The following is a 20,705-nucleotide window of genomic DNA, read 5'->3' on the forward strand; positions in this document are numbered from 1 at the left end:
CCACTCGATGCGTTTCTCAACTTTAGTGAGAATAAACAGGAGCGAGTCAATTTGTGATTCTGTCAACTTTTTATCGTCTAAACGCAGCTTTTCTGGGAAGAGTTTCGCTGCATTCGTGGTGAGTTGCTCGTCATTGATTTGATGAATTTGTTCATAAACACGCAGCAATTCCAGTGCCTCATATCCTAAACAAACGTAACTTTCGTTTTCACTTGTTTTACATTTAAATAACTGTAAGCCTATCTGTGACTTGAACCTGGTGTAGACTAGGCTACAAGTTGGTTACAAGCAAATGTCAAAAACACATTTTATGCCTTACTGTGGCGCCCAACACACAAAATAAAACCGGTATAAGGTTAGAATATTGGCTTAAAAATCACACAGCCTTGTCATTATATATTTGCAAATATAAATTACCGAGTTTATACACTGCTAAAATACATTTATACACTGCTCTTGCCAAATACATTACCTTTATCACCATATACATTACATCCATGTTGAAACTTTTCTATTTTTCGAGTTATTTTTCTGCGCTCTTCAATTTCTGCAAAATAATGAAACATTTTAGATTCACAGCATTGCATGTTATAGAACACGAAGATATGGAAACTAAGTACAAGGATATAAACTACACTTATTCCTAAACATATTTCTTAACACATTTTGGTAAAAAAATTACCTATATGCAATAGAAAAAATCAGGTAAGGGTGCAGTTTCTTTAAAATAAAATCCCACTAGAAATTGGTGGTAAAACAAGTAGGCAAGGCTGTAACCAAGTCATTTTTTTAAGACTCGAGTCAAGTTAAGTCATTTGGGAAGTTGACTTAAGTCGAGTCGAGTCAAATTGGATCAATTCAAATTAGACTAATTGGATCAAGTCAAGTTAAAATATTATGCTTGTCAAATGAAGTCATGTCATTGGCTATACCTTTAACCGATGATTCACAACCAAATCAAATGTCTGTAATTCAGTTGGTTAATTAATTAACAACAAGGATTTATTGACTTGTGCCAACTTACTTTCCAAGACTCGAGTCAAGTGAAGTCATTTCAAGTATTGACTCAGGTCAAGTCAAGTCAAGTAAGTTAAAAACGTGACTTGAGTCATTACAACACTGCAAGTAAGGGTAATGTCTGTAGATCTGGTGCCTTACAGCCGGTTGAATTACCTAAGTCTACACCTCTTTAAACCAGAAACACTGAGTAATTTGTTTTTCACAAGACTTGGACTGGTCAAATCAAAGAAAAGTATGATTCTTACCTTATCCGTGGACAACCATTACCTGGTGGATGCTGACTGGCGTTAGACGTAGACAGAAAATCTAATAAAACGCTTTCTGTTTCTGTGTTATTAATTATATTGATGTGTGGTACTATGTGTTGATTTAAGATTAAGGGGATTACAGACATTAATTAGTAACTTGCTATTTCTAGCCTATTCCATCCAAGCTTTCTGAAATCTTTAAAAAAAATAGCCTTTGTAGGTCTGTAGAGGTTGGGGTCGTTTTAGGATGTAGAGGTTGATGCCGACAGATGCAGATACAGATGCAGAGTTTATCGGTCTTAGCTTACGTTACGTTATTGACTTAGTTAACCTACTACATTAGTATCTGACTCTATTGTTGCGTGCGGTTAGAATTCTCTAACCTTTCTGATAGCTGAACGTTCGTATTATATTATAACAAATACCGTTTGCCAGAAAAGGCTTTTATTGTAGGTGCTGTACACTTTCTCAATATTACAAATAACCGAGAACACAAGTCATGTGACTGTTTACACGATGTCTACTGATTCAATCACCACAACTACAGTAGTACGGTATTACATATGTCTATAACTTCGCGTCTGTGACTGAGGTTCTGAGGCTCTGAGGGAGTCTCACACAAAAGTTCAAGCTTATAAAACGTGCTGCGATGTGGCGGAAATATATGACAAAAAAGGCATGAACATTTCAAAGCGTGTGAACGTGAAAATCGGTGTGTTTGCAATGCAAATTAAATTTGGTTAAGTTGGAAACAGTTACTTGGAAGCGACCTGGTAACGTACTAAATAAGGAGCTTTCACACGAAGTTATTCGTAGCAAGTTTTCAAATATACCAACGGTAGTTTGCAGTGTTCTGAAAAGGCAAGTTTTAAACTCCATTTACTAGCTGGAAAACTCTTTCATAAGAATGATGTGGCGGGACTGAAAGTTTAAAAACTCCAATTGTTCTAGAAAACACATTTCTACGAAAGACGTAAGGATTTTACAAAAGCGAGCCAAGCCGCCACATTCCTCCCCCGCTACGGAAGGAAAAAGATGACAATTAACATGTAACGTACTGAAGGTGGCAATGGCGAGCAAGCACAAACAAAAAACTGAAGTTATATACAAATGAATGAACTGTAACATATGCTTAAAATAACTGATGGTAATATAGCTACATGTTGGAGGGTATCTCCAAGATTAACCGGGCATGCAAAAATTGTTTGAACTGTTCGTATTCCAGGGTTTTGTCCGTAACCCCGTTGGATATATACTTCATCAAGGGGGCCATGTGGAAAGCAGGTGTGGCTGCTACCATGGTAAGGATTTTGCTCATAAACTCAAAATCAGGAACCAGCTGGAACAGTTCATCCAGCTGCTGGAACCAAAGTAGTAGATCCTCAGCCGAAGTGGTTGGCGGCGCAGGAACCGCAAGGGTCGGCATTGTAACGGTTGTTTTAAACGGCCGAAATAGTCTATGTACTGGTTGTAACACCGTAGCTTGTATATCTGCTAGATCAGCGCTCTGGGGCATGGGGGCAGGAGCGCCTTGCTCCCCAGGTCTGACGATCGGCACATACGGCGCGGGAGATGATTGTTGAACCGGTGAATCGGGTGAGTCGGGAATCATCTCAGTAACTGAAGTGATTTCGTCAATTTGAACGTCAGCGGAGGAATCAGATACCGTCGACATACTGAAGTGGTTTTGGCAGCAATGGTAGTGGCAGCAAAGTCTGTGGAGAAACTAAAGGGGTAGAGGGTAAATTTTTTGCAACTGCACCTCCCCCTATTGAGGTGGGTTGAAACAGCTAAACTCATGCACAGGAATAGTTAGCATGCAATAAGGCGGGAAAAGTGAAAACGATACTAGCACAAGAATAAGCTACTAAGCATGCAACGAAGCAAAACGGTTACAAAATCGAAAGCGGCGACAAGGGAAAACGGCAAAATTGTACATGCAAAGGACATTATCGGTATTGAAGCAAGGTGATACACATAGTGAAACTTAAAGTGTGTGGGTGCTCGCGAAATTATCACGAGAAGATGAAGCGGGCGGTGCGTCATCAGCAGATCCGGACGGAGACGGTTCATCACGAGAACGCCGAGGCAAGGGCAGCGGTTGTGGTAGTTGTGGTCTTGCAACTGGCGCCTGCTGTTGGTGGCGCCAAGCGCGGACACGGGATACAAGGGATCTGGCATACTGCAAATGGTGCGGAGACGATCGGATAAACCCGATGGTATGGAAGAGGGCCCACATCATGGCAAGGAGTTGCAGGATGAATATAAGGGCTGAGAGAAATGGATTCGTAATCTGCGACAGAGCAAGGAGTAGCGTTTGTTTCGCGGCGTGTGCGAATGTGTCTGCGACGTAGGATCCGTTGATCATAGTTTCATCAGTAGTAGTAGTAAGGCTTGTCATGACATGTCGCATTTGTTCCTTGAGAAGGTTGGCTTCAGACATAGAGCTGAGCAGCGATTGAAGATCAGTAAACGAGTCAGAGTCAGGTAGCTCGTTGAGAATTTTCTCGTAGTCGGGTGCCTTGTAGTTGACGTGTATAGGCGACAAAGGTAAGTTGAGTTGATGCACCTGCACATGTTCGTGCGATAAAGTATAGTTGTGATAAAGGACAGTGTGTCCCAGAACTCGGAAGACAAAACTTCTTGCTGGTCGATACGATTCCAGCAGGTGCACTCCCGGTAGGACAATGTTGTCTGAAATGAGTTGGCCGTATTGACTGTGGCCGTTTTGATCGCGATATTTGATGAGAGGACGTTGGCTGAATGCGTTTCGGTACGCAAGTGACGGTAAGACGGTACCGTTGATAGAGTGACATGCTGCTCTGGACATAAAATCTCCAAGGCTGGAACCCATGGTTTGATGTCCAAGAGTAGTAGTGAGTATCTCAGTAGGGAAGATCTTCCCAATTGCTTTGTAGAGTGTGCCAATTAGCTTCGTGAGTTGGCAATGTAGGAACTTGTTCTCTTCGTTGAAGGTAGTGAGAACTTCTGAAATAAGGTCGTCCTGTTGTGTGTCGAAGGTTGCAAAAAGTCGCTCGAATTGAGAGTATGGCGTTCGAAAAGGGGCACGCCTTAGCCGGTTAGGACGAAAAAGAGCGAGTCTGTCGAGCTCTGTACATTGTTGGTAGCGAAAGATAAAGTTGTTGTTGTCGCAGTGAATATGTTTGCCATAGCAGTTTTTCGCACGAGAGGAGCATTTCCTCCAGTGATGTACCGAGATCCCGAGATCAGGTAAGGAAACTCTATATAAGGACGTAGAGTTGTAATGGAGGAGCATCTTGTGAGTCCCGAGAGACTTGGTTGGTGGGCAGTTGATATGCGAAGGTACTCGCCATATAAACATACGATTGCCCGTTAAGCAGTATCCACGCCCGATTGAGCACGATGCAAGAGATCCAAGAGACGACGTCATTGTGTCCGTGACGTAATCGTAGTAAATTGTAGTGTGAAACAAGAAGTCGTTTGTTACTGTTCCAGAAGCTGAAGTCGGCCAGACAAACTTATAATGGACTGCATTGCGTGTTGAGTACGCCGCAGGATTAGACAGGATCAGCGGTCCATGTGATGAAACGTTGGTTTTATTCCACGACGAACATTCTGGGTTGTACGGTGGGTGTGCGTCAAAGGTGTTGGCCGATTTTTGATAACTCCCAAAAAAGAAGTAAGTAGTGCTCCAGGAAGTAATCTGTGAAGTGCAAACTGTTGCAGGAATCTTCTGGAGATGCAGATCTGGAGCAAACACGGTAGCAGAGCAGTTGTGTATGGAGAAGGGTGTCTGCGTTTGACAATGTATGTCGTCATCAAAGGTATATAACCCGAGAGAATGCGAACGCTGACATAACAGAAATTTCTGTGTATCCGGATGAAGATTCGTCTGAGCGGCGGATGTGAACAAAAAGAAACATGTAAGCAGCAGACAAACGAACATGTTGTGTTGTTTAGTCAGAGAACCGTTTCGGTGGAATGATTTTGCGACCAGTCCGAGAAGTCTTTACAACTTCAGGCGGTTTTATAGCAGCAGGAGCAGTGACAGTAGGTGGTGTCGTTTGCTGTTTCGCTGAAGTAGCGGAGACTGACTGAGGAGCAGGGTGTCGAGTCTGCAAAGAAAAATTTTGTTGATGCGAGGAGGATGATGGTGAGGGAGCATCAATATCAATTGTATAGCTAGGTTTGAGACGGTCGAGTGAGACGCGATCCGGTTTGCCATGACGGGATATTACAAAATATTTTTCGTATCTTTCCAATACTGGAAAAGGACCAACATAAGGGCGTTCTAACGCACGTTTGACATGATCGCATCTAACATAAACGCGGTCACAATGTTTCAAATCCGGATGCACGTAGGACTGCATGAATTTTGTATGAGCGGTCGTTGGAGTAAACTGAAGGTCGTTGATGAAGTCTCGGTAGGCACCGAGGTAGCTGGATGTAGGAACTGCAGAGGCAAGCTTGGAATCAGAAAAGAAACCACCTGGGAGCCGTAAGGTGTGTCCAAAAGCTAACTCAGCAGGTGTACATTTCAAATCCTGGAGATAGCGATTACGCAGAGCCAAGACAATAAAACCTAATTTGTGAAACCAACGTTCAGGTTCGTCTGAACACTTGATGGCGCGCTTGATCTCTGCATTTGCGCGTTCTGTAATTCCATTGGAAGTGGGGTGGTAAGCTGTAGTCAGATTGTGTTGAATACCAAGCGAGCGCATAATTTCTGCCCAAGCGGAACTTATGAAACATGGTCCACGATCACTTGTGAGGATGATTGGAACACCGACCAAGGAACACCAGAGATTAACAAAGTAAGCAGCAACGGTTTCCGTGGTGGCATCAGGGATTGGTATCGCTTGAACGAAACGCGTATATCGGTCGATACACGTAAGGATGTATTTGTAACCATGGGAGGTTGGTAGTGGTCCAATCAAGTCAATTGCAACATCAGAAAATCGTCCGTAGGGAATTTTAAATTTCCCCGGTGCGGTTTTAGTGTGGCGAAAAATTTTTCCTTCCTGGCAGTTTGGGCATTGTTGAACCCAGGTAGCGATTTGTTTACACATCCCTATCCATATAAATCTTTCCTTGATGAGCTTAATTGTGGCTTTTTTTCCAGGATGCGATAAATTATGTAAGTGCAGGAATACTTGACGTTGGAAGGAGGAAGGAACTAGAACACGCTCTGTGTCAGTGGATACGTCACAAAGGATGGTAAGGTCCTTATTGGGCAGCTTGCAGTCCTGGAGTTTGAGTGATGTTGTTGCGGTGCGTAGTCTTTGAATAGCAGGATCATTGGCTTGAGCTTGTGCTATTTTCTCATACTCTAAAGGAGGCGGAACGTCCGAAAGAGTATTAATGTTGGGTGCCGAAGGTTGAGACCTTGACAAGAGGTCCGCCACAACATTGGCAGAGCCTTTGATGTGCTCAATGGTTGTTGTATATTCTGAAACAAACAACAATTGCCGGAACTGTCTTGGAGAGTAATGTTCGGAGAGCTTACTGAGACTTGAAACCAGAGGGAGATGGTCTGTACGCAAAGTGAATTGTCGGCCTGTCAAGAAGTAGCGGAAATGACGTATTGACTTGTAAGCGGCCAACAGCTCTCGGTCAAAGCAACTGTATTTACGTTGAGTAGCGTTCAGCTGTCTTGAAAAGAAGGCCAAAGGAACAAGTTGATTTCCTTGCAATTGCTCTAATGTCGCTCCAATACCGGTCAACGAAGCGTCAACTGTTAGATAAGTTGGAGCATGGAGTTTCGGAAACGCTAAAGTGCTAGCATTTGCAATAGCTTGTTTGCTGCTGGCGAAGGCGCATTCGGCTTCGACATTCCATGTTAAAGGGGCCGCGCGTTTGCTGCGACTGTTCGGAACTAGCTTGTAAAGCGGTTGTAAGGTTGTGGAACAATGCTTCAGAAAGCGAAAATAATAGCAATAAATTCCCAAGTAACGTTTCAGCTGTTTGCAGGTTTGTGGCTGTGGGTAATCAAGAATGGCCTGCACTTTTTCTTGAGTTGGTCGTATACCCTCAGAATTTATGTGATGGCCAAGGTAGTCAAGAGACTCGCGGTTGAATTCACTTTTGTCTAAATTGAGCGTTAAGCCAAATTCCTCAAGTCGTTGAAAAAGCAACTTAAGGTGTTCAAGATGTTCTGATAGGTTACTACTTCCAATGATGATATCATCGAGGTAAGCAAAGATTCCAAGGTGCTGAAGGGGACGTACTACTTCCCCTATTAGTCTGGAAAAGGTCCGTGGGGCGCCGGACAAACCGAATGGGAGTCTTGTGTATTCGAATTGTCCTAGGGGGCAAACAAACGCCGTTTTATGGACATCTTCTGGAGCCACTTTTATTTGATGAAAGGCGTTTTGGAGATCGCATTTAGAGAAGACAGTTTTACCATACAAAACCTCGGAAAAACTATGTAAGAACGGAAGAGGGTAACAGCTGTCGATTGTTTGTTTGTTGACTAATTTATAATCAACGACAAGACGATATTTATTGCCAGAAGAGCCTTTAGGAACGAGCAAGGCCGGACTTCCATAAGGAGAATCACTGTAGCGGATAATTTCTCGCTCCAGCAAGCTGTCAATTTCTTTCTTCAAGATCTGCATTGTTTCTGGGCTATATCGACGTGGACGTGCACGTACAGGAGAACCTGTGGTATGGATGTGGTGAACGATGGAATGCTTCACTGGTTTAACAGCTGACATGGGTTTTTGCAAGTCTGGAAATTGATGTAAAAGGTCTGCAACAGGATCTATCTGGCTGAGAATGGATATGCGAACAGGATCACTTTCAACAGGCTCTAACGTATATTGCTGTTGGTTCGGTACATCTATCAGATGCTTGGCTTTAAGATCCAAAACAAAGTTGTATTCAGTGAGGAAATCCAGCCCCAATATGCAAAAAGGTGTGTCCGCAAGCACAAATTCAAAGGGATAAGAAAAACGAGGATGAAGGGAAACATTAAGTTGTGTAGTGCCATACGTAGTAATTGGCGTGCTGTTAGCAGCGAAAAGCGGTGTTTGCGGTTTGCGGTTTGATACGTCAGCTAAACTAGCGGACAAAAGAGAAGTTGCTGCCGCGCTATCTACATAAAAGTGAATACTATTGGCGTGATCATATACAGTTAACAAGGGGCAGCCTCTTTTTATTGATGATGCGATCGACGGGACTGACGGGGTTAATGTTGCGTCGATCGCCACGCGTTTTTTGTTGGGCGGGATTGGTTCTCCCACATGCTACAACTTGGGTGACAGCGGCGCGCATCCCTACCGAAGCGGGCGTGGTAATAACATAAGCCATTAGAAGCATCAGACGCGCAAGGGTAATTGCTACGTTGGTAGTCTGGTTTCTGAAATGTGGGGGATGAATGTAAAAAATTATATTTGCGTTGGTTTGCAAAAGAAGAACCATTTTGTCGGCGATTATCTCGATTAAACCCGTTGTTGCTGTATGATTTGTGAAACTGTCCATTGTTTGTGCGTGGTGATCGTTGTTGCCATGCTGAGTTAAATGAATTGCGTTGGTTTGGCGTATTTTGATTTGTGAAATTCGTATTTCTTTGCCCGGAACTCTTAGATTCGTTGTTAGCGTTAGATCGTGTATAGCGCGGTGGTTTAGACAATTGAATTTGCTGTATTTGCGGTTGCATTGGGTAGTCAATGTCATCCGTATCAGTGATGGCAAGGGAAAGGTTGTGCGAAGAAGTTTTTGGTTGTTTAAGCAGCAAGATTTCGTGGGCTCTGCTTGCAAGGTTCTGGAGATCGTGATGTTCCACGCTGGCTAACGCAATTGCGACGTCTGGTGGTAACGCTTTAAGGAATTTAGCACGAATTAGTTTGACGACTGGCGGAGTAAGATTCTCTTGACCTACTGCGCTCATTAATTCGCGCATTAAATGTTTCGGGGACTGATCGTGCAGCGTCAGGTCCGCCAACAAAAAATCTAAATGGTCCTCACGTTTATCAAAGTTTCTCAAGATTTCATTGATCAATATGTCGTAGCAGTTCTGTGCTGACGCCGAAGGTAACCGAAGGAGCGCGAGGTCTTTCGCAGGAATTGCCTCTACCGCCAACAAGTAACGATTAGTTTGAGAAGTGATTTGATAAAGAGAAAATTTATGTTCAAGGTGAGAAATCCACGCTTCGGGATTAAATTTCCAAAAGGTAGGAAGTTTAACGTGTGAAAACAAATCGTTTCGTAAAGTATTGTTCTGTGGTTGCGCGTTTGTTGGTAATTGGTTACTAGTACCCAGACCAGACGGACCAGCAATGCCATTATCGGGAGTATTTGCAGATCCCTCCCCGTTTTCGTTCGACATAGTTGTATTATTAATTGACTCGTTGGAACGGTCGGTTGATCGTGTGCTCATGTGGTATTCTGTCTTAGCTTTGCCAGGCACCGAAGTAACTTTTCGTTGTGTCGGCACAGGTTGTGACATTTATCAAAACCGATAGAAAATGTTTTAGGCGGCGCACCGCAAAAATTGTTCACAATTGAACCAAAAAATACTTTACAACAAGAAACTTTTATTTCAAACTGCAGCACAATGCAGCACAATAAGAATAGCTTAAGCTAATTTAATAAGGTACAAGCTTATAAAACGTGCTGCGATGTGGCGGAAATATATGACAAAAAAGGCATGAACATTTCAAAGCGTGTGAACGTGAAAATCGGTGTGTTTGCAATGCAAATTAAATTTGGTTAAGTTGGAAACAGTTACTTGGAAGCGACCTGGTAACGTACTAAATAAGGAGCTTTCACACGAAGTTATTCGTAGCAAGTTTTCAAATATACCAACGGTAGTTTGCAGTGTTCTGAAAAGGCAAGTTTTAAACTCCATTTACTAGCTGGAAAACTCTTTCATAAGAATGATGTGGCGGGACTGAAAGTTTAAAAACTCCAATTGTTCTAGAAAACACATTTCTACGAAAGACGTAAGGATTTTACAAAAGCGAGCCAAGCCGCCACAGGTCTAGCCTAGCCCTGTACAGCTAGATTAGACTATAGGCCAGTAGCCTACTTGCTGTTACCGGTACACAAGGTTATGCGCACATGGTACCAGTATATCATTTCGATTGTTTACATTTGAATCGTTTCAATTTGTTTGAACAACACCTAATTTACTAACTTTGCCTTACACTTACCCAGGATATCAGAAATAATCTAAAGAGTTGAAAAGGTTGCTGCAACATTTTTTCATTTAAAGTGACAATTTCACGGCGTCAGTTTACTGAAGTTGCTGAACCATAATACGGTGACCGGCAGATGTTCGTTGATGATTTTATGACTCTCGTATGTGGTGACGAGGTGGTCGGTGATTGAATTATTCTCACTCGGCGATTGGGTCCTTATAATGGATGTCTCTGTTTGACTTACTTGTTGTGCACAAATTAATTTTTGAGGTGATTTAGTCATGAGAGGTGAGAATTTGGGTCGTAGTATACACAGTAGTTTTAATCTAATTTAGAGTTCAGAAAATAAAATATCATTTTAAGTTGAAATTTATCATTTATTTCAATTCGCCGCTAAGCTCAGTAATTTAATCACGAGAAGTAAGGGTTTGGATTAGAGGGTATTAGTTTTAGGTTAATTTATATTCCACACTTTAGCAAAATTGACATGTCTTGTAAGTTGAAAATTAGCATTCGCAATTAGCTGTTTACACTAGTCATATTTTCCTACTTCGATAAACGGCGGCTTAAATTGGTCAGTAGCTAAAATTAAGACTTGCCAACGTTGTTATAGTTTGTTCCAGTTTGAGGTCTCTGGTATAGACAATGAGTTTCTAGGTAGTGAATACAGCATAGAAAAATCAAATTGTAAATATACAGAAACTACAGACTGCACCTTATTACATGTCAACCCTTAAATCACGTAAATATTGGTTAAAGTTAGTGGAGAAGTTTGCAATCTTAGAAATGTCTTGTCGCACGCCAGGAGTGTACACTCCCAACTGAGAACCCGTGCTCTAGTACAACTAACTTACACAGGTTAGTTAGGAGATGGCTCAGAAGCCCACTTGTTGTTACTGGTATGAAAAAGCATACGTACGTGGTAACGACATAGTTTAGTCATTAGAGAAAATTTGTAACACAAAATAAAAACGTTGTTTAAATTGCTTACCTAAAGAACCTTGTTTTGTTGATCCAGTATGTGGTGAATCTCTGAAAAGAAACAAACCTTAAAGGTTGAAGGAAATTATAATTAGTAATCAGCAACATGGCATAAACTATCTATGATAAAGTAAAAACTATCAAACAGCAATGATGCAAAGCTGACTTCATTGGATAGTATGGTCCCTCAATTTCCTCGTCACGTAGATACCACCACAGATAAGCAAGTAGACCAGGGTAAGGTCCTGTAAGTGTGAGTAAAAATTTATCATAATCTCTCTTTCCGTTATTCAAAAATCCCAGCAGCTTCATAGATTCGGCCAATTTCTCATCACCATGTTCATCCTAGAAACAAAATCAAGTTTAAAATAATATTTAGTTTGTGTTTTAAACTTAACTTCGTTAAGTAAAGAATTGACAAAGTTAGGTTTGAAATGGTGTCTTTATTTCAATAAATATAGCACAAGATAAAAATTTAATCGCTAATTCATAAATAACAAACCTTGATATGATGCGTATTTAAGAATTATAAGATGCGCATTTTTACCAATTTTTTTGCCAGCCGCTTGCTTTTATATTTTCTTACCATATTTCGTATCACTTTTTGAAGAAGTTGATGGACGTTTCCACATTCCTTAATAGGAAACTTTCTCTCACTTCTTAAGGAGGATGGCACATTGTTAATACTTATGTCGAATTCATTTTCAAAGTGTTTAAGAGCTTGTTGATATTTTTCAGCATTTTTTCGGGATTGGGTGTAAAACCACCTATTGGCTTCCTGTTGATGCAAATATTTAATTTTCATTACAAACATAGAAATGACGCAAAGCTGAATTATATTGTAATCATCAAATAATTTCTGTCATCTTTTTTATGCAAACCAACCTTATAAAAGCCAATTTTCTTCTTTGACGTCCAAAAAAGTGGATGAAACTTCACAAGTTGTGATGTTGGTCGCTTTTTTGGGTCAAAATCAACCTCCTTTTTTTCTAGGTGATATCCAAACATCTTCTTTATCAAATCTTTAGCAAGTTCCTTTTGCTCTTGGGATAAATCGTCCACTAGAAATATTGTTCAAACAGGAAAAAGGTACGTTTTGTAGACAAAATATGATTTAGTTATTCTACGTGAAATTTTACAAGAACCAAACATAATAAGATAAAATGTAAACTAAAACATCTGGCAAAGAGTTATAAACAGAAAACTAATAGCGATGCTTGATAGCATCATGGAACGTCACTATAGTAGAGAGGCGTGATTGTGTTACTAGAAAACACACATGCCCGAGGGTATGAGCACAACAATTATCCTACTATCTGAATTTAGATTATTATTTTTTTAGATTAAAAACTGAACAAAAAGCGCTGGAATTGGCACTATGTGTTAATTAAAATGAGGTTATAAAAAACATACTTCTCAAAATCTTGAAGTAATCATTTTAAAAGAACCTATTTATCTTTCTTGAAAAATGTAATTCGGTACAGGGATTCGGTACTTTCACAAAAAAGTACTGACGATGCTGTTTTGACGGTATCGGTTCTGAAAAAGCACCGCAGTACCGTAATACGGTACCATAGTACCGTGGTACTGCCTACCTTTGCTATCCGAGTGCACAAATGTCATTATTAAGCAAAACAAATTTTATCAACTTTTAGGCAACAAGGCACCTGAGTCAAGAAGATCCAAATCAGGAGAAGCTTTTTGTTGAATGTTGTGGGGGGCTTCGTGAGAAGTTTTGTCACCAAATGGATGACGCCCATTTGTGAGGACATAATACAAGGTAATGCCAAGTGAAAATATATCGGCAGACTTTCTCTGTAAAATTGTGATATTTAAAGGTTAAATATAAAGACACCTTAAAAAATTATTAATGATTTGAGTAAGATTGCAGAGGTCGGCCTGACTTGATGGAAGTGGTTTAATTCATGATGATTGAGGCATACAATGTTTGATTATTCTCAAAATGTGCCACTAAACAGTTTAATATTAAAACTGTTTCCCAGAGTTAGAAAAAATTCTACCTGCCAATTTTAAATTCGATAAAGTTTGTGAGATAAAAAATAAAACTAAAATCTTAAGAATTTGGAGATTTATTATTCTAGAATCTAGAGTGTGCATTACTACAGCTAGTGTACCCATGATGTTTCACGACTTCCATCTTCTCTCCGATGATACTCAGGAGCCATGAATGCCTCAGTGCTGGTCGAAGTGGTGGGTGCGCTCGATACATCAGTTGCCAATATTTTGCTCAAACCAAAATCAGTCACTTTTATTGTTGCATTTTTATCACTCAAACGTATCAAGAAATTGCTTGGCTTCACGTCTCTATGAACTAAACAAAGAAAAGTTTATTTATACACAAAACAAATAGCAATTATTTCAAAAGAATTTTTAAGAAGGAGGCAGAATACAACTGATTTTGAAGAAATAAAAGAATTTAACTTCAGACCAAATGGTATTGTTTGTTTACACTGCACGCAAAATTTAGTTGTGTGTGCTCGGATACCGGAAAATCGAGTGGGTACAAAAGGATTTTGCACACTTAATTAATTGTCTGCCGTATTGCAATCTTCACTGAGCATATCACAGTTGACTGTCATATTTTCGTAATAGCTTTAGCTCCTAAAATGTTTTTTTAGAATAGTTTAACCAGTCCATTCCATGAATACTTAATTGTGTTGTTTGATATCAAACAAATTTGTTTTTAAGCTAGCAATGAACACTCTCTAAGCAAGTTATACAAAGTACTTACTAATATTTTGTCCATGTAAATAGGAAATTCCCTCAATTATATGTAAGCAGATTTCCAAAGCAGTTAAATTGCAAGCATTAAGTTCACCCTTCTTTGTCCACTGCAAAAAAAAGGTAATAAACTTTATCTATATTATTATGACATTCATTTTATTTTCCCCTATAAACTTTAGGTCCATTTTAATTTTTAGGAATTTGTTCGAGACGTTGGAACTACAAGACTGAATTTGGTGCATTTACTTAAACCAGTGTTTCTCAAACTTTTTGCGATCGCGTACCACTCATTCGTTTTTTTTCTACACTGCGTACCACCTGGCTCCTGAATGACTTATTTTACTCAAATGTACCGGGCTTTATTAGTTATTACCGTTATTACTATACCATAACACCAATGAATAGCAAGAAAACACAATTTAATTTGATAGATGCAACTGTTTCTTCTGCACAAGCTTGTCTATCCGGACAACACATTACTCACAGCACATCGAAAATCATGTTCAGCGGTACGCGGTACCACTTAAAAAGCTCTCGCGTACCACAGTTTGAGAACCACTGGCTTAAACAAAGAATAGAAATTCCACTTATTTCTCCAATGTAACTTAAATTTGATTGAAAGTATAGTCATGAATAGCATTTTCTGAAAAAAATTGATACACTTGATTTGTTTAGTGATTTAGCTTGATTATTGGCATGCTTCCTGTTGTAACATTTTGTCAAAATAAAATCTTTGTAATCTGTTTAATGATCATTTTTGAAAAAATTATATGTTTGTATTTGGGTAGCCCATAATTCTCCTAATGCGCAATGTAAGACGACGGTCCAGTATCGACACAGTGTTGACTGCAGTATTTTAGCATTTAGGAAAACTTAGTATCTAAATCGAATCTCTTTATTTAATGGCAGCGTGTGGTTGCTTTTAACACGTTTTGTCGCTATCGACGATATGTAGCCAGGGCGGACCTTTGACCAATGCGAGCGATGTAACTGCATTAGTCCCAGCGCTGCTTAGCACTGAAACAAGAATAACAATTTAGCTTTAATTTTGCACAAACCACCGAAGTATTATTTCACGATCTGTTCTCAAAATAAAATCGGCCAGGGACCTCGAAATAGCAAAGGCCAGCTCTATATGTACATAGGTCAATCCTAGTCCAATGCACAGGCTGTTGGCCTTATAAAATCTACTATGTGACACAATAAACTCAGCATACCTCCTCAAGATCACCATCACACTTTTCCATATACAGTGAAATCGCATCCTCCTAAAAGAATGTGTATGTGAAACTTATGTATGTTAGGCAACATCTTTTTACCAAAATTAATTGAAACAAGCCACACTATTTAACCCTAATGCAAAGCATTTTCATAATCATATAAACTCTTAAATACATCTTCAATGGCATCAAGATAAAGGACCACATTTGGATGATGAAAACTGCTGTCACATATTTTCTTGAAAGTTTGTATTTCGCTTTCTGGATATTTGACATGGTCCTTTGAAACACGCTTCTCTATGATCACTGTTCCATCATTTTTCAGGCATCTACAATCAAAAGTATGTTTAAATTATTTGCTGGATGAATATATACTTGCTTCTGGTGATTGTAGCAACACTTGAGAAAAGTTTTCACCAACTCTGGTGGATGTTACAAAAGCGTTTTCTAATGTTTGCCTTTCTGTAAGTTATTACTAACGCTTGCCCGTTTTATGCAGACCTTATCTAACCGCACCGAAGCACAATAAACGCTGAGGACATGTCTTTTTCTGGGAGACAAGAAATAAAATGCAACAGGTGCGGATGGGAAGGTCAAATAGGAAAAGACCCAAAATGTCCAACCAAATGAAGAGGGTGCTGCAAATGTGGGAACACGGGTAATTTTGCTGTTTGCTGCAAAATGGACCGGAATCTAAGACGGAAAACTGCTGGCAGACTATGTCAAATCCAAGATGCAGGTGCTGAAGGACCAGAATATCTGTCTAAGTTAGAAATGAAGGACCTTGGTAGCAGAGCCAAAATTGAAGTTGACTCTGCTATCAAGGTGAAAGTTGAACTGATTGTTGATTCAGGAGAATCCTGCAATGTTATAAATCATATGCTGTGGGAACATTTGAAATTGAGATCTATAAAATGTAAGTGTTTTTTAACGATAAAAAAATTTACGCTTATGGCCGTGATACCTAGAAGGTGCCTGGTGCATTTCAAGCTTGTGTGAAGGTTCCTGGGAAAACTCCACCTGCTGTTGACTTCGTGGGTATTGAAGGAGAAGCACTTCTTGGAAAGCGTACTGCAACAGATCTCGGCATTCTCTCAATTAAAGCACTGAGCAGTTATTACAGAAGTACGATTCCTGTTTTGAAGGGATTGTAAAGGTGAAAGAATTCCAGTTAAAGATTCCCATTGACAAAAATGTCACTCCTGTCTGTCAACCTCTACGTCGTGTCCCTTACCACATTCATGACCGGTTAACCAAGAAGCTGAAGGAACTGGAATTTAAACAAAAGTGGAAGGAAAATGCAGATTTAAGACAGTCTGTTGTGCTTAGTGAAGTTAGACCTGGAGACACTGTGTTACTTAAACAGAATGTGCAAGATCAATTTATCTACTACATTCCATAGAGAACCTTTTGTTGTGGTAGAAAAACATGGAAACAGTGTTGTAGCTGATAATGCTGGTGTGCTGGGTAAACGTAATGATAATTTTATAAAATGTTTTTATTGAATATGACTTGGGAATAAAATTTTTGTTGATCCTGTTTTAAGCGCAGTGAACTGTGTTCTTTAATGCTAGCAAAATTTAGTTAATAAGGAATTATATATTTGACATGTGAGGAAGTGTAGGGTCTGCACAATATTTGTGTTGTCACAATGCCCTTATTTGTACCTTTTATGCGGTCATGTTGTTAGGTGACTTTGTCAAATAAACTTATTCTTTTTGGAATGTATAAACAAGGAGATGTTACAGAACAGTTTTGAAGCTAGAGAAAGACAGATAGAGAAATTAATAAAACATCTACTACGATCAAAATGTCAACAAAAAGATAAGAAGCCTAATAGTAAGCTTAAGTTTTCTTTGTTTGCTTTGAAACAACACAAAATTGCTAGCATTAAACAACCTAGATAGGCAATATGACTTACTTATAAAACTTTGAAAACAACATACGTTTCCATGGTGAACCTTTTTGTCGTGGATATGTCTTGCTGGACATTTTTTAAACTAGCAACAATTGAACAGGATAAGTTCTTTGGCCAATATAATGGCGGAAATACAATATAATGTCAATGTAATTACATTATTTTAGTTAAAACATATCAAATGACGTTAATCCGTAAATTTTTAAATACAATTAAACTGTCCCTATCTCTAAATAAACTTCCGTTTAGTTGAAGCATAAACAGTTACTTGAAGTTTACAGTATCAACCACAAATTTTATCTTCTTTGTTTATTGAGCAAACATGTAGCTTTTAATTAACCAAAAGCATAATTCAACTGCTGAGTCTAGATAACATACAAAGGCTTAAACCCTACGTTCTGAAGTATCAACCTCAGCAAGTAAGCGCTCGTGAAATCCTCACTTAAATTGACTATCGCCCATAATGGTAATTGTGGTGACATTCCATTGTATTAACATTCCTTTGTTTACGCCTTGCCTCACGCCTTAATTGTTTACGCCTTGCCTCACGCCTTAATTGCTTCGCCGCCTTAAATAGAACTGTAGAACTTCATTTCAGTAGCAAGCGCAGTGTCGGTGGGTCGGCTGCTTAATAGTATGAGTTCAGATATATAAATGTTATATAGCTGTCACGTTTCGCCTAACTGATTCTATTTGTTTTAGGTCTGTTCAATTCTGTTTTTAATAAAGCCTAAGTTGCTCGGATTTAGTGTTTGAGTTTCAAGGTTATGACAATTTATGAAAAACAGTATAAGACGAACAGGTGATGGACAAGCTCTTACTTCGACCGAAAGATCTCACGGTTAGCCCGGATACCGTCGACGCTCCTAAAGTCTTCAAGTATTGGTTACAGACGGTCGAAGACTACATTGCTACACTGGAAGAGCTACGCCCTACGCAATCGCCCGATATAAACAAAACAAGAGTTGTTCGAAGCTGTCTTTCGCCCGAAGTTTTCTGCTACGTAGAGGAAGCTGATAGCTACGAGGGTATTGTAACTCTTCTGAAAGAGTTGTACATCCGACCAAGAAATAATGTCTACGCACGACATCTACTGGTCAGTCGGCAGCAAAACCACGGGGAAAATGTCCTGGAGTACCTTCGTGCCCTTAAGATACTTGCTAAGGATTGTACTTTTGAAGCAGTCACAGCGAGTAAGTACCGCAACGAACTTATACGGGACGCTTTCATTAATGGGGTGAGTTCTTCGCTCGTACGTCAACGCCTGTTGGAGATAGATGATATCAACCTACAGCGAGCAGCCGATTTAGCCGATAACTTAGAGAGAGCTCAATTGCAATCGAGCTCAATGGGCTCTGTCAGTACCGGCCCTCGCCTGGTGGCTTCGGCCCAACCAACGTTGCCCGCTTTGCCACCGAGAGAAAGCACACTACAAACTGGAGGATCACTAGCTGTCGCTCCGAAAGTACGTGAATTGAGGACTCAAAAAACTTGCTTCTACTGTGGCGGTGCGCTACATAGTCGTAATTATTGTCCCGCCCGTGATCGAGAATGTCGCAATTGCGGAAAAAGAGGCCATTTCTCAAATGTCTGCCGCAGTAATCGCTCTTTTCTACAAACTGCTAAGCAATCCAAGGGATCAAGTGAACTATCAGAACGGTATTCTGCCATCGCCGCTAAAACATCTGGGACCTCATTTCTGGCAGGTGCTCCCGGCTGCCTCGAGCGTACAGTCGTCAACGCTGTCATTGAAGGCCGACTCGTTAAAGCCTTGTTAGACTCCGGCGCTTCAGAAAATTTTATCGATAGCTCTTTAGCTGAAAACATCAATTTAAAACCGGAAGGAAAAGTGAGTGATATAACCTTGGCTTCCACTGAACTGCAGTTGGAAACACAAGGTCATGTTAAAACAGCCATTCAACTGCTCGGCCGGAGCTACTCTAACGTTGTGCTGGACGTAATGCATAACTCTTGTGCCGATATCATCTTGGGGCAAAAATTTCTACAAAGACATGAGGCTGTTACTTTCGAATTTGGTGGAGCTGAAAATCCTCTTGTGGTGTCCGCTGCTTCGGAAAAGGTTTTCGCGGTAGCGGCAGCCGATGTTGACCCACCCAACTTGTTCGAATTTATGCAAAAGGATTACTACCCTGTCGCTTCTCGCACTCGTTCCTACTCAAGGGAAGACTCCGCCTTCATAAAAGCCGAAATTAAAAGATTAATTTCCGAAGACATCGTTGATCAATGTATCAATACAAAAGACTTCCCTTTGGTGTTACAAACGGTGTGGCCGCCTTTCAAAGAGTGATTGACGATTTCATCCGACGTCATAAGCTAAAAAAGGTATTTGCATATTTGGACGACGTAACAGTTACTGGCGCGACGATAGAAGAACATGATCAAAATTTAGAAGCTTTACTAAATGCCGCGAAGCTTACTGGATTAACTTTCAACGAAGAGAAGTCAAAACTGCGTCAGCAAACCATAAACCTGCTTGGGTACCAGATATCCCACAATCAAGTGAAGCCGGACCCCGAAAGACTCCGCCCGCTACTTGACATGCCTCCACCGAAATCCCCCCGGGAACTTAAAAGAATTTGTGGCATGTTTGCATACTATTCCAAATGGATCGAGAATTTTTCCGGAAAAGCTGGCCCCCTTTTTAAAGCTACCGATTTCCCTTTGAACGCTAAGGCGTCAAATGCTTTTGCCGAGTTAAAACAAGAAATTGTTAAAGCTAGTCTCAGTAGTATCTCTGAAGATATGCCGTTCGAGGTTGAGTGCGATGCATCCGACTACGCCGTTGCAGCCACTTTGTCACAAGGAGGGCGCCCAGTGGCGTTTATGTCTCGGACGCTCAGTAAATGTGAACGACGTTACCCTTCTATTGAGAAAGAAGCTACTGCTATCATAGAAGCGGTCCGTAAATGGGCCCATTACCTAAAAGGGAGAACGTTTACATTGGTAACGGACCAACGATCGGTTTCCTTTATGTTCAGTAAAACCAACAAAGGAAAAATCAAAAACAACAAAATACTGATGTGGCGTCTAGAACTGAGTCCTTTTCACTATGAAATTCGCCACAGGCCAGGGAAGGAAAATGTTGTCCCCGACGCCCTTTCAAGAGTTTGTGCCACAGTGGATTGCCTAAAAGACTCGGATTTAGTGTTTGAGTTTCAAGGTTATGACAGTAATAAAATAAGATCAACAGACACAGGTAACAAATAAGTTTATCATAAAAGATGATAAAGTTCTGCCCGCACTAAAGCAGTAACAAAAGTTAAATATTTAAACTCTTAATTATTTCATAGATCTCTCAATACCACACTATCTCATATATTATAATTCAATCTGCCATCGCTGCTGTGCACATTGGAACAAACTAATGGCGCAATGTCTCATGCCATGACTTCACTGTGTCAACATTTTGCACAAGTCATATAACAAA

The 20,705-nt window shown here is 40.2% G+C and overlaps 1 protein-coding gene across 1 annotated transcript in view; it reads right to left on the reverse strand.

Moving 5' to 3' along the window:
* The window catches only part of LOC143471282 (uncharacterized), a 139,011-nt gene that overhangs the window by 59,748 nt on the left and 58,558 nt on the right, over positions 1-20,705 (reverse strand). The window contains exons 4-10 of the mRNA XM_076969712.1: positions 14,127-14,226; positions 13,510-13,706; positions 13,042-13,189; positions 12,260-12,435; positions 11,961-12,152; positions 11,541-11,719; positions 11,385-11,425 (exon numbers count right to left, since the gene is read on the reverse strand). Coding sequence (XP_076825827.1) covers positions 11,385-11,425; positions 11,541-11,719; positions 11,961-12,152; positions 12,260-12,435; positions 13,042-13,189; positions 13,510-13,706; positions 14,127-14,226 — 1,033 coding nt within the window. The remainder of the gene's footprint in view (positions 1-11,384; positions 11,426-11,540; positions 11,720-11,960; positions 12,153-12,259; positions 12,436-13,041; positions 13,190-13,509; positions 13,707-14,126; positions 14,227-20,705) is intronic.

Source organism: Clavelina lepadiformis, chromosome 9, assembly GCF_947623445.1.
Source record: "Clavelina lepadiformis chromosome 9, kaClaLepa1.1, whole genome shotgun sequence".
Lineage (NCBI taxonomy): Eukaryota > Metazoa > Chordata > Ascidiacea > Aplousobranchia > Clavelinidae > Clavelina > Clavelina lepadiformis.